At 30.8% G+C, this 14,106-nt stretch overlaps 1 protein-coding gene across 1 annotated transcript in view; it reads left to right on the forward strand.

Annotated features, from left to right (window-relative positions):
• ASZ1 (ankyrin repeat, SAM and basic leucine zipper domain containing 1) overlaps positions 1–13,126 on the forward strand; it is a 48,920-nt gene extending 35,794 nt beyond the window's left edge. The window contains exons 6-13 of the mRNA XM_006729038.2: positions 371–505; positions 1,656–1,774; positions 2,727–2,802; positions 3,784–3,840; positions 4,784–4,893; positions 8,382–8,487; positions 9,295–9,408; positions 12,634–13,126. Coding sequence (XP_006729101.2) covers positions 371–505; positions 1,656–1,774; positions 2,727–2,802; positions 3,784–3,840; positions 4,784–4,893; positions 8,382–8,487; positions 9,295–9,408; positions 12,634–12,786 — 870 coding nt within the window. The 3' untranslated portion in view covers positions 12,787–13,126. The remainder of the gene's footprint in view (positions 1–370; positions 506–1,655; positions 1,775–2,726; positions 2,803–3,783; positions 3,841–4,783; positions 4,894–8,381; positions 8,488–9,294; positions 9,409–12,633) is intronic.
• Positions 13,127–14,106: the final 980 nt, after the last annotated feature.

Consider the following 14,106-nt stretch of genomic DNA (forward strand, 5'->3'; position numbering starts at 1 on the left):
TCTTTTTGCCCTCACCCTTGACACAAGAAGCTGTAACACACAACAAAGCCTGGGTTCTGGAATACACATAGAATTCGTTTTGACAGAAAACAGTTCAGTGATTAGCAGATAAATTATTTCATTCTATAACATCATTTGAATATGTAAAACATTATTTGATTTTATAAAATCAGTGAGCAATGGCAGTCTGCTTTGCAATTACAACTTTGGAAATATATTTACATTATACTGTAAAATGAAGAGATTGCATCATTCTGTTAATTAACCATGTTCAATCTTTTATTGTGCCATAAATACTGTTGAAAAGTTTTCCTTTCTGTCTCATATACACTCCCTCTCTTTAAACAATCTTCTTTTCCCCCACTTACAGGCTTTAACATGGGCAGCACGTCAGGGTCATAAAAATGTAGTTTTGAAGTTGCTTGAACTTGGTGCTAATAAAATGCTACAAACCAAAGATGGAAAGACACCAAGTGAGATTGCAAAAAGAAATAAACATCTAGAGGTATCCTATATATTAATTTTTCTATGGCATGTTATATTATTATTTCAGAACTTTTGTAATATTTTGTTAGAACTTAACAACTGTCATAATAGTGTATCTGGCTATTATTAAATGTTTAAATATGTAATTTTCCTTCGGCCAGGTAATGAAAACTTTATTTTACTAGAGTATTCACTTTTACTAAATAAGAGGCATTTATAATGTGGTAATTTAAAAGCTATATAAGGAAATAATAAAGTCTTATTCTGGCCCTAGAAATAAAATTGTAATAGGACATTTAACAATTCAAACTGGTCCAGACTTTTAAAAATTAACTAGTGTTTTGAGAAAGCTAGTAAAAAGCCAAAATTTGAACATGTAATTAAAATGTTGTTTTTTAATTTTAATTAATACATATTAAACATTTTAAAAATTAAATCCTTTAAGCTACATTACTCCTATACATATAACAGGGCATATAATAAAGTGATAACATACTTGGGTAGATGATCTACTGTCATTTATATATTAAACTCAATAATAAATATTTGCCATACATTAAATCACTTTATTGATATAAACTTTTAGTCTGAGTATTAAAGCTTTTGACCAAAGGCCTGTAATTTCTAGCAAGGATCAAATACAGTACAACTGTAAAACTAACATACAGTTCAAGAGCTTCTAAACCTGAGTTTCTGAATTTGAAAGCATGTAACATTCGAAAAGTTCCATCACATAATCAGACCATGCCACTTTTACTGCATGGAAAATAACTTTCTCTATATTTTAAGCAATCTGATAAATATGCCTTTCATTTTCTAACTCAAATCTGAATTTCCAAAATTATTCTAGAATAATTACTAATTACTAACGCCCTGGGAAACTTCAAAAAGAAATTTACCATTTTTCTTCTAAGCTTTGAAAATTTGGAAACTTTTAATTAGTCTACTGCATTATTAAATTTAGGGTAGATGACACTGAATTTGACATAAGAAATTTATGAACATCAAAGATTATTTTGTGTAATAAATTGTTTTTTAAAGAGACTTGATTTTGTGTTCTGGCTGATTATGTGACATAACCCTGACTTACTAAAAAGTTAGATTCTAAGTGTAAGTGATAGTATATTATAATGTTAACTGTATTTGAATGGCTTGTTAACTTTTTGCAGATCTTCAATTTTCTTTCTTTAACTTTAAATCCATTGGAGGGAAAGCTTCAACAGCTAACTAAAGAAGAGACTATTTGTAGACTATTGACAACGGATTCTGATAAAGATCACATATTTAGGTAAATAACATGTTTTTATTTGACAAAATAGCTATAAATAAGCAAAAAATATGCATGTTTTTAGAAGTTTTAGTAAATGTGATGACACTTTAAAATATATTTTACACTTTTACAAGCATTTTTCAATATCACTGAGAAATGTCTGCATTTTAAATGCTTTTCTTCTCCAGAATTTTTGAAAAATGTTATACATGTGTACTAACAGTAATGAGACTAATTTCTGACTTTAAATAACAGTGAAATTTATTTCTTAAAAAGTCAAAGATTATATTTTTGTTAGTGTTCAAACTGACTGCTTTTTTTTTTTAAGATTCTAATTGTTTATTTGACAGAGAGAGAGACAGCGAGAGAGGGAACACAAGCAGGGGGAGTGGGAGAGGGAGAAGCAGGCTTCCCGTGGAGCAGGGAGCCCGATGTGGGACTCGATCCCAGGACCCTGGGATCATGACCTGAGCCGAAGGCAGACGCTTAATGACTGAGCCACCCAGGCACCCTGCAAACTAGACTGCATCTTGCTTACTAATTCTTTTTAGCAGATTTCTGATTTATAAGCTAAAATTAAAAATACATTGTTTGCTGAACACAGTTCAGTACATGGCCACAAAATTATTCTCTGCTTACCCACATTTAAAATTATTAAATCTTTACTTCTTACAATTAAAGAGATTTTCATGTATAGAGACCTCACAAGGAACATACATATAGGCAACTAATTTAATTCTTAGGAAAGATGAGCTACAGTTTATTGTCATCATTTTCTCTGTTTACTTAGATCTTCACTCAAGAAACCTTCCTTATTTCTTTGATATACCATAGGTCTAGTGTGTAAATTTGCAACTGTGTTCTATATAGATTCATTCTTATTCTTATTCTCTCTCTCTGTATTATAAATATATGTTGATTGTGCATTTATAGTCTGTTCTGAAATTGACATTGCTATAAATATGTATAGTTCATATACAGCATTTGGAGATCTGGAAATATTTTTACATGGTCTTGGACTTGAACATATGACAGATTTATTAAAGGTAAGATTTTGTGTGAGGTACAGTGACTTACATATGTATGTTTATTTGTTAACTAAGTATTAATTCATAAGCATGCTGATATAAAAGTGCCAAGTACACTTTTCTCCATAATTTGTAGTAGATCCCATTTTAAACTTAAAAACATTTGAAAAATTTAATATTCTGGAAATTTATATAAATTTGAATCTGGCTGGAATAAACAGCTTTTACTCACTGCCTAAAACTTCATAGAACTCCTCCTTGTACGTTTAACCCTTAGTTTGTTTTTTACAGTTGCTGATCTTCCCATATAGAATATTAGAAGCATGATTTTCAGTCAAACAAATCTGGTATCAGATTCTTGTTCTAATGATTAACTGAAATGTTACTTAAATTTGTTTTTTCATAAGGATGATAATACCTAGTTTAGGATTGTCATAGAGATTAAATTAGATCATATGCCTAGCATTGTTACAGATACTTCAGATATGTATTATGGCATTTGAATAGATGACAGTTATCAGCAATTTAGCTGATATGAAGCAGTAAAGCACTATTTAAGATAGGCTCTCTTTAGGAATCTGCACATTCTGTTTAGGTAGTTCAGAATTGGGCTTCATTGTATAATCTTGAAACTTCTTCCTATTTGAGAAATACTGAGTTATTGTTTAATATGCAGTTAGAAATTTAAAATATGCATAAAACATAATTTCAAATTTTATAAAGCTATCTTTCCCTTTATGTGAGCAAATAAAAGTTGTAATGATTTTCTTTGAATCTGGGAAACTGGCTATGTTTGTACTTTTTTAGGTAATTATATATATTAAGACACTCTACTGTCTACCCAGTAGTAGAGTTCTGTACCTGCATATCCTATCCCCTTTTAGAATTGTAAGTTGTTTAGGAGGGTAGTATATAACTGACTAATTTATGACATTTGCCTACTTCCCTTTCTAATGTCTTACTTATATTGAAAGGTTGCATTTTTTTTCTTTTCTACAGGAAAGGGATATAACCTTAAGACACCTTTTGACCATGAGGAAAGATGAATTTACAAAGGTTAGTATCAGTTTCAAAAACTCCAGACATTCTTTCATATTTTAAGAATTCTGTATGCTTTTATTTTCTATTTTAAAAATCCTAGGGGTATAGACTGTAAATGACCTTTTGCTAGGTTTTTTACTAGATACAATTATGGATAACCATATTTAAAATCTTCTGTTATAGTATTAAGTTGCTTTAAGAACATTTAAAGACTTAGAGTCTTTTTTTCCTTTAGATTATTCATGACATCTCAACTAAATCTGGTGCTTCATTTCTTAATCTGGAATAGTTTTGTAAAACAGGTTACTTAGAAATAAGAGGTGGCTTTTTGTGTACGTAGGTATGCATATGTGTCATCCAATTACTGCCTTTTGCTAGGTTCTCAAAAAGATCAAGACCTATTATTTTGCCATCCACTATTATTAAGTAACAATTTGAAAATAAGCTTGGGAAATATTAGAGATACTTTAATAGAATACCCAAAAAGTAATAATCTTCCTCCATGAACACATTGGAAACTTGAAATCTTCAGTATTACTACAAGTCAAAATAAGCATACTACTTAGCTAAATCCAGGAGAGAAAATTTAGTTAACACTAAAGGTAAAGACAAAGGAAGACATAATCCTTATTTAATCACTGATAATATTTTAAATAATACTTTGAAGGAAAAATTATTTTACTGTGGTGGTTTTGGAAATTTTAATATCTAGTAATTTGCTTTTAGAATCCAATTTTGCAAAAAATTGGCTGTAGTCACTATATATCTAAACATCTTAATGATGTAACCTTATCAATCACAATTAAAAGCAAACCATCTATTTTTCAGTGTTTCTTATTTTTCTCAATTGTTTTTTCAAGATGTGAATTAATCAAGTAGAAAATTTCTTTACTAATATTGAATATTAAATTACTCAAGTATGACTGTCCTATTGTACCTTAAAATTATTTCTCCTTAGAATGGAATTACCAGTAGAGATCAGCAGAGAATTCTGGCTGCTCTTAAAGAACTAGAAGTAGAAGAGATAAAATTTGGAGAATTACCTGAAGTGGCAAAGTTGGAAATCAGGTAAAATTAGCATTAATATTGTTTAGAATCGGCTGTTTTTAAAAAAGAACTAAAAAGTTTAATTTTGATAGTTTCTGAGTCTTTTTACTTAATATTGTCATTTTCCCAAGGAAATGGATAGTTCATTTTACAATATATTATGTTCTGAACTGGGAGGTACTTTATAACATCAATTTTTGTAAAGTCATTTTACCAAAAAGCAAAACTGCATCTTCTTGTTAACTCACTTAGAAACATTCTTTTATTTTTTCATTGCATTTTGTTAAATGAACTATATGAGATCCCATGCTTTTTGTAGTATAGCTGTTATTCTCTTTAAATCATTTCAAGTGTCAAGTTGAAAATTCAGAGTAGTAATTTTTTCACTTAGGGCAATAAGAAAGTGTTTGCAGTGTAGCTCAGCTCTATTTTCAGCCTTACTGTTTAAGGAATTATGTTGTCAGTATATAAAGTTCGGTTTCAATATTATAAACTTGTCAAGCACTGATTATTAGTAATCTGAAACCTATTTTAAAAATAATTGTATTTGATTTTAGTAATATTTTGTGGGGCAGTAAATTGCTTAACCTTTAAGTGAAATAAATACAGAATCACAGGAAATTGCAAAGAGATGTACAAGGAAGTCCCATGCATTCTTTACTCAGTCTCACCCAGTATTTTAAAGCCAGAAAACTGACACAGGTGATACAATCCACGTAGCTTATTTGCAGTTCACCAGTTAAACATGTGTTCATTTGTATGTATGTGTATAGCTTTATTCAGTTCTATCACGTGTGTATCTTCATTTAACCACTGCCACGAGTATGCTTAACATACCATTACTGTAAAGCTCCCTCATACTGCTCCCTTATAGCCACACCCATCCCCCCAATCCCTAACAACCAATAATTGGTTATCCATCTTGATAATGATATTATTCACAAATGTTACCTAAATGGAATCATATAGTATGTATCCTTTTTTGATTGGCTTTTTTCACTCATCCTAATTCCCTTGAGGGTCATCCAAGTTCTGTGTTATAAAATATACTTACAAATGCAGAACTATCAGCACTAATGTATCCTATCTAAAAGTAACATTGCAACTATAATAAACATGAATTAAACAAATTACTAATTTCCACAACATTTTAGGATTTAGAGAAGCTTTCCATGGGATAATTTAAATGATCCAGATTTCTCTAAATAGCTTATTGCAAAATTAAATTATTTCTCTTTATCTTTTTCCTTATAACAAGATGATCTGTATTCAAAATAATGCCTCATCACTGTTTCAGAATAACATTATAACTCTTAAATATTTAAAAACTAAATATTTAAAAGGATTTCAGGTGTGAGAACTTAAAATCAGCAAAACTTCTTGAATCTCTGTTACTTTTTTAAATTTTTTTAACTTATTGTCTCTGTGAAGGAATGAATATTCTAAGTTCTACATGACTAAATTGGAAATTAAAATTTTTAATGTAACTTATTTATATGATGGCAGAGTTGCCTGTAAGAATTTACTTTGTGGAATTTAATAGACTTAAAGAATGTGCAGAATCCTGAATGATTCACTTACTAAAACTGCTGAATTTTTTAAAAAATATAACTGGCAGACATATATTCCAGGAATTTGACCTTGTTATTAAATCACAGACTTTGTTTACATGCTGTTATGAAAAAGGTTTTACTTCCCATTTGTTCAAAGTCATTCTTTAAAGAAGAAATTAGTCATTAAGTCATAAGAAAACTAACAGCAGGAAAAGTTGAACTGATTGATTATAATCTTCTGGTAATGTGACTTCAACAATCTAGCTACTGATTTATTTTATGATACTTTCCTTCTGTGTGTTAAATTTTCTAAAATAGTCTGTTAAAAGAACACATATGCACAGTACATTTACTTTTTTCTACACTTAGCCTTACTAGTTTGCAGAATTGGAGAATGCAGTTTAAAAATAATAACTATTCCATTACTACCTTGAGATACTTTGAACCGAAACAGTAAGCTTTCATCCATATCTTGATGTTTTCAACAGTTTATGTCCAGACCTTTTCTCTGAGCCTACCTGACATTTACTCGAGTATATCAAAGACATCTCAAAACTGTGTCCGTTAAGGAAACTATTTCTCCTCCAAAAAGAAAAAGATACAGAATTTTATGTAAAAATATATTGTTCACATCTATTATTTAAATGGTTGAATTACATTGCGTTAATATATTCTGTTCTGTCCTTCAAATTATTTTAAGACTTAATGTCACGAAAAAATACTCATAATAAGTATAAAAGGCAAATATAAAATGGAATGTGAGGTATAATGCCAGTTGTATATATGCATATGAAAAATAATGGAAGAAAATGTGTGCTATAAGAAAATACTCTGGAAGAAAATAGTATCAGTCATTATCTTTAGGTGGTAAGAGTAGTGGTAATTTTGGTTTTAATTTTTCCAGGTATTTTTATCTTTTATTTGAAGTACCTTTATTTAAGGTATAAATTTTTTCCCAACACTTCACATTTTTAAAACATGGTCTGTTGTTTTAGTTAGTTTACACCATGTCATGCTGCAGTAAGAAATAACTCCTATCACCCCAGAAAGTTCCTTTGTGCCTCTTTTTAATCCATCCCAATTTAAAATAAAATAAAATAAAAATAAAAGCACTACACTTTTAAAAAAAGAAATAACTTCTAAATCTAAATGATTTATAATAACAAAATGTATTTCTTGAACATCTGTATCATGGCTGCACCTGAAGTGGATCTCCTTCTTGTTATTATTCTGAGAACAGGCTGGAGAAACAGCCCCACCCTGGACATGTTGCCCCTGTGGCAGGGTAAAGAGAGATACATCCTAACAGGAGGCATATTGTACAGCTCTGGGGTGGGGAGTAGGCAGCTATTCACATAGTATGTGATGAATGCGTACTCTAGAGTTGTGATTTTTACAACGTGCCTGTCAATATTCAGTGGCCCTGAAAATTATGCGTCACAAGAAAGGTATGTATTTTCCTTTTATTCATTAAGACTGTGTAAATTTATATTCAAGTACCATCTCTGTGAAGCATTACGAATTCTCTATTCCCATTATACTAAGTTCATTATCTCTGAGTTTTAGATGTCTCAACTATAAGCTAATGTTAACATCTACCCTATGGGAGTTGTTAGGAGGAATTAAAAGAATAATAAATGTAAAATAACTAGTGCAGTGCCTTCATGTAATAGATACTCAAATATTGGTGCTTTTATATTCCTTCTTTATATGTCCCTTTGAATAATGAGATTATAATTGTATGTCTGCCTGTCATGCTGAAGCTTGAGATCCTCAAGATTGCAGACTTGTTTTCTTTGTATACCCAATGTCTATTTCATAGCTAATACATATTAGATATTCTATAAATATTTTTAAAGAATCTAGTAAATATTATGACTGGACATTGAGTAACTAACCCAGTAGAATGAAGTAATTTGCTCATATTAGTGATTCCTATTTGTTTCCTCTCTTTAGTGGTGATGAGTTCCTCAACTTTCTTCTGAAATTAAACAAACAGTGTGGCCATTTAATAACAGCTGTACAGAATATCATTACTGAGTTGCCTGTAAATTCTCACAAGGTATTCTATAAAAGTTGTTAAGAAAAGTATGAGTGCTGAAGAACATTCCAGATAAGTTAATGATAATTCTCTAAACAGTGATCTGGTAAAATTGTATCTTTCATCTATAAAATCACATAAAATGTACATAAGTCAATATGTTTAATTATTACTCCTTTATATACTAATTAATTGAAAAACTATTCTATCTTAGGAAAAGGAAAATGAGTCAGACCAAAAATTATACTGATCTGTGTATTGAACTTAACATTTGTTCTTAAAGGGAATATAGTTGTTTAAAATATAAAGTGACAGGAGACCCAAGTGAAAGTTGAAACAAAACAATGTGTTGAGTGTTATTAAAAACCATATCAATATAAGGTTTTTTAATGAAGGAAGAGTTAAAGTGTAAGTGACCTGTAAAAGCAAACTTTTTTGTAGAGTTTTTCATGTGATTTGGTTTTAGCTATTTATCGTGAAAAAATCTTAATGCGTTTGTTTTCCTCTGATTTTTATATAACACTAATATAGGAGTTGTATCATTCTTAAAACCTTCATGAATTTATTTGTTCACCATAAATTTTATTATTACTAAATGTTAGTCTCCATAAAGTCATACATACATATATTTAGTAAATGTATTCAGGAAACTGATGTGACTGTGTAAAATCACTAACTTCTTTTTGGTGTCAGAATTTATCCTGAACAAAAAAATGCTTTTCAGTTACATAATTTAATGAGTGAGAATACTGTATAATTTTTGTAGATATAAAGTTGTAAAAAGTCGTTTCCCATTCTTTAAAATGTAACTTTTGAAAATATTCACAGATAGTACTAGAATGGGCTTCTCCCCGGAATTTTACTTCAGTTTGTGAAGAACTGGTTAGTAATGTTCAAGATTTGAGTGAAGAGGTCTGCAAACTAAAAGACTTAATTCAGAAGGTATTTATTTAATATTAAAAAGGGGGGAAATGATGTACAAATAATATGTCAGACAGTGAAGCAATTCTGACAAGAGCAACTTAAGCTCCCACTAGACAAGTGGAAAAAGGAAGGAAGAAAGGAATAAATATAAGAAACAAACTTTGTGAGTCATTATAGGAATGCAGACTAAAAGAACAAGATCTATCATTTTCATCTTTTAAATTAGCAAGGTAGAATGATCATCCTACCCATTACTGGTTATTCACCAAGCTGCTAATTTCATGTGAGACTGGTGTCACATCCCCTTGCAGAAACAGTTGGGCAAGATGTGCCAAAGACCATAAAAATATTTGTATCTTTCAATAGTTTAATGATTCCAAAATTGTATGTGCCATAATGTCCTATGCCAGGAGAATGATTTAACAAATTATGGTACACCCATTTGTTACAATGATATCCAGCCAAAAAAAAATAATGAAAATCAAGTGTCAACTTGTTAAAGGTGTGAAGTTACATTTGTAAAATTTATTTACATATAAATATGCAGATGGGAAATTATGAAAATGACATGTTTATCAGTTCTGTTGATGAGATAGATTTTTAGAAGAAATACTCTATTTTCTAGACTTTCTTAAAGAGTATGGGATTTTTTGGTGGTGTTTCTGTATTCATATAGAACTATATATCTGGATTTAAGGACAGATGATTTTCCCCCCTTTAAGAAAATTGGCTATAACAAGATCCAGGTTGCTGAAATAGGGAACTGTGCTGAAGATAGGTAATAAAGGAAAACACTTTCATTTGACTCAGGAACTCACTTCTGAGTTCTCTTAGTCTATTTAATAAATATCTTTGGTATCTATAATATTTTTATGAAATAGCTGAAGTGAATGTTAGATTATACATTAAATTTGTGTAGCTTCAACCCATAAGTCATTTGATATTTTCATTAATATTTTATCAAAAAAAGTTCTTCACAGAATCAACTTTATACATGTTCCAGGTAATTTGTCATCCTAGCTATTAACATGTGTTCAATTAAAAGGAGTCTTTTTAAAAAGTAAGCAGAAAATTATGAAGCAAATTTTACAAAATAATAGAGGAATAAATTTTAGATGGGGCAAATGAGCAGTATATCTCAGAACTCTTGTAGAAGATACCTCCTTTCTACAGAAAGAGGCATCTTAGAAGTTGTATTATCTCTGACATTTATTCATTCACAGGCATAAGAGGCCTGCTGTATGTCAGACAACTGTGCTACCCATTAGTCTCCTAACTATGCTCCTTCCACTTTCGTGTTCCCTTAATCCACACCACTCCTCAAACTTTCTCCTACGAAAATCTGGTTTTCTACTTTCTGAACTTGTTGACAACATGAGAATTATAGCACCACTCATCTTCACTACCTTCATCATCTTGAGTAAGTGAAGGAAAATGGTATTGATTTTACTTAGCATGATATTTTTCATGAAGATCCAGGGGAAATTTGGAAGGACTATGTAAAGATACTTCCTGCAAAGCATCATCCTTTAATGTTTAGTGTAGGAAATTCCCCAAGACATCTTTTCCTCAGGATTGGTAATTATTTGGGTTCTCCAAGATGAACTAAAAACATTTGGGGCGGTGGGGCGGGGGGAGAGGGAAGAAGACTGAGATGAAATTAGAGCGAGAGGACAGGTTTTTCCTAAAGGAATGAAATTAAGAAACACTACTCTAGGGGTGACTTTGACTCTAAAACATAAATAATTCAATCAGGTACCATGATATTTATTTTAATAATGCATACCTATAAGGAGAAATTTTAGCTTTCTTTAGCTAAACGTAAAGTCTTTTTTCTGTGGCCTTCTCTACCTTGAATTTATACATTTCTATATAAGAACTAGCCTTGAAAATACATTTGTCAGTTTATAATAATGGCAGATACAGTTCTTTGGTCAGGAAAGAATTTTTAAGCAAGCTATTATATTGGTTTTTCTGGATTAGTCTAAAGTAGTAATCACCATAATGAGATTTGATTTAGAGAACTGCAAAGGCTTCCAGATTTGGGAGTATGCTATTATGCCTGTTAAGCTTATGATACTTCAGTTTACCAATAATAACTGACGCAAATTAAAAAAAAATATGAGTTACCATAGATAAGTGTATGGAGGTAACAAAGAGAGAGGGTAGGAGAGGTCAAGGCTAGACTTTAACACCACATCACTCTCTTTCAAAGCAACACACTGACAGGCTCCTGTCAGAAAGGGTCATTCTAAGTAATTGGTTAATAAAAGGAATGGCTGTCTCAGGATTCAGTAAATGGAGCATCAGTGTCAAAAAGGAATCTGTTACTGAATGAAGCCATTTGGAAGTTAGGCCAGGAATACAGTATTAATGAGATTGGCATTGAAGTCTGTTTTCTGCTGTAAATTTAAAATTAATTTTGCAGGCTTTTTAAATTAAATATTTACACTGTAGATTTTAGATGTAGTTATTCTTGCTAATGTTGAAAATATTTATGTCACCACTCCAGCCCAGGATGTTTCTAGTATATATCACTCTATAAATGTGCCTGATTCTTTTTATCTTTTGAAGATCTTTTGGCTTCTGCTCATTCTCCCTCTTCTGCCCCTCCCCCATCAACTGTCTCTTTCCCCTTCTCTCTCTCTCATACACATACACATGTGGTTGGGTGCCTTCTTTAGCAACGGAGTTCTTATATGAGTATTTAGAAACTGACTGGGCCATGTACTTTCCTTGCTGAGAAGTCCTAGAAGAACCACTTAAGTTTTTGTTAGTATTTGTTCCTACAGTTATATTTAAATAAAGGATTAAACTTCTAGCAGTAGCATCAAATCTTCTAGTTTTTGTTAAATTTCATGTATTGTAGGTATACTATAAGAATGGTTCACTTTTTTGTAAGAAATCATTTGATGTTTAAATATAGAAGGAAAAATAACAACTGTCATTGCTTGTAGTTAAAAATAGAAACATTCGAGGAACTTTATCTCCTGATACAAAAACATGATTTTAAAATTAATAATCTATGAAAGCATTTATTCTTAATGTGAAACTAATTTACCATGATAGGATCCTAGGGGGAAAAAAACTTTTAAGACATATGTGTTCACTTTAAATCTTCCATGGAAATCTTGCATTGGCCGCCTCTACGTCAATTGAATTAACATGGATATTATATTTTTAAAAATCAAAGATAGTTTCAGTGTACATTAACTCTTTTCATTTTCTCATACTAAATATTAGTTGCAAAATGAGCGAGAAAATGATCCAACTCATATACCATTAATGAAAGAAGTATCTACGTGGAATAGAAGAATTTTGAAGAGGACGGCTGTTACAGTATGCGGATTTGGGTTTCTTCTTTTTGTTTGCAAGCTAAGCTTCCAGAGAAAATAACCCTAATACTTGTTCTGAATAATGTATGTGTAATTCACATTACCTACAGATGTTGCTTTTAACTGTTTGTGGCACAGTATAACTACATTATTTGCTGATACTCCACGAGACAAGTTCTGAGAGCATAGAGCAGAAAGTTTCTTTAGAAAATGGTGTGTTAGTTTGAGTTAAAAACATAATTTGTTACATTTTTATGTTAATTTTGATCAAGCAGTAAATTATAAGTGATCCTTAAGTTTGATTCTATGATTCTAAATCACATTCAAAATAAAAGTTTTATCTAATATTCTTTGACATTTAAAAACAGTATGTTCCTGACTCTAACTATAGAGAACAAACTGGTGGCTACCAAAGGGGTTGGGGGGGAGATGGGGGAAATAAGTGATGGGGCTTAAAGAGGCACTTTATCATGATGAAAAGAATAAAATAATTAAAAAAAAAACTGTTCCTTTGTCACAGTGAATCTTACAGAATTTGTAAAGTGTTCATAAGTCAGTACCCTTTTAGTCCTTATTTTTTCCCTTCTGTTATTATAAGGAATTTCTTATTTAATTTTTTTTGTTATATAGCATTAGGAAATTAATAATTTTGAAACTGTTTCAGAGAACGCAAAGCATAAAGATAAAATGTAAAATTTTTGAATTATGGATTAAAAACCTAGGGAAATATTCAAAATGGAAATCTAAAAAGAAAATTAAGACAACAGTATAGAAAGCACAGAAGTACCTTAAAATTTTTTATGTAATGCACCTATGGGAACTATGACATGTACTATGTGTAGCATTCTTAAAGATGTTATGAAAGTGAGTGGCATGTGGCAAATAATTTCTCATATCAATCTAAAGAAGTAATACATGATTTTGGGTTTTTTTTCTTTTCAAAATCAAAATGATGATACTCAGATTTTAAAAGTAAAGGTAAAAAAGGGCAGGCCCAATTTCACAGGAATATAATAGTTAAGTCTTGCTTGACTTACTTAGAACAGATGCGGTTGATCTACAACTGTTGAAAGGTAAACTTCAAGCAAAAGGAAAAAATTGTAGAAAACAAGGATAGCATAAGGAACTATAATTAGTGGTAATTTCTGCTCTTGGTTATACCAAAGCAGCAAGACTTGCATCATTCCTTTTCTGAGAATACACTCAACCATATATCACTGGAAGGAATTGGTGTCTGATATTTTATCCTAAGCGCCATAGCAAAACTTTTTTCTGTTATCCCTCAATTTAAAAGGGCTCAAGACTTAGAACTAAACTAGAATAGGATAGGAGAAAAGGTCCTTTTAACACAGATCATGTTTCACTCGATCAAGGCAAACAG

The sequence above is a fragment of the Leptonychotes weddellii genome, chromosome 12, assembly GCF_054177405.1.
Source record: "Leptonychotes weddellii isolate Sample4059 chromosome 12, ASM5417740v2, whole genome shotgun sequence".
Taxonomy (NCBI): Eukaryota; Metazoa; Chordata; class Mammalia; order Carnivora; family Phocidae; genus Leptonychotes; species Leptonychotes weddellii.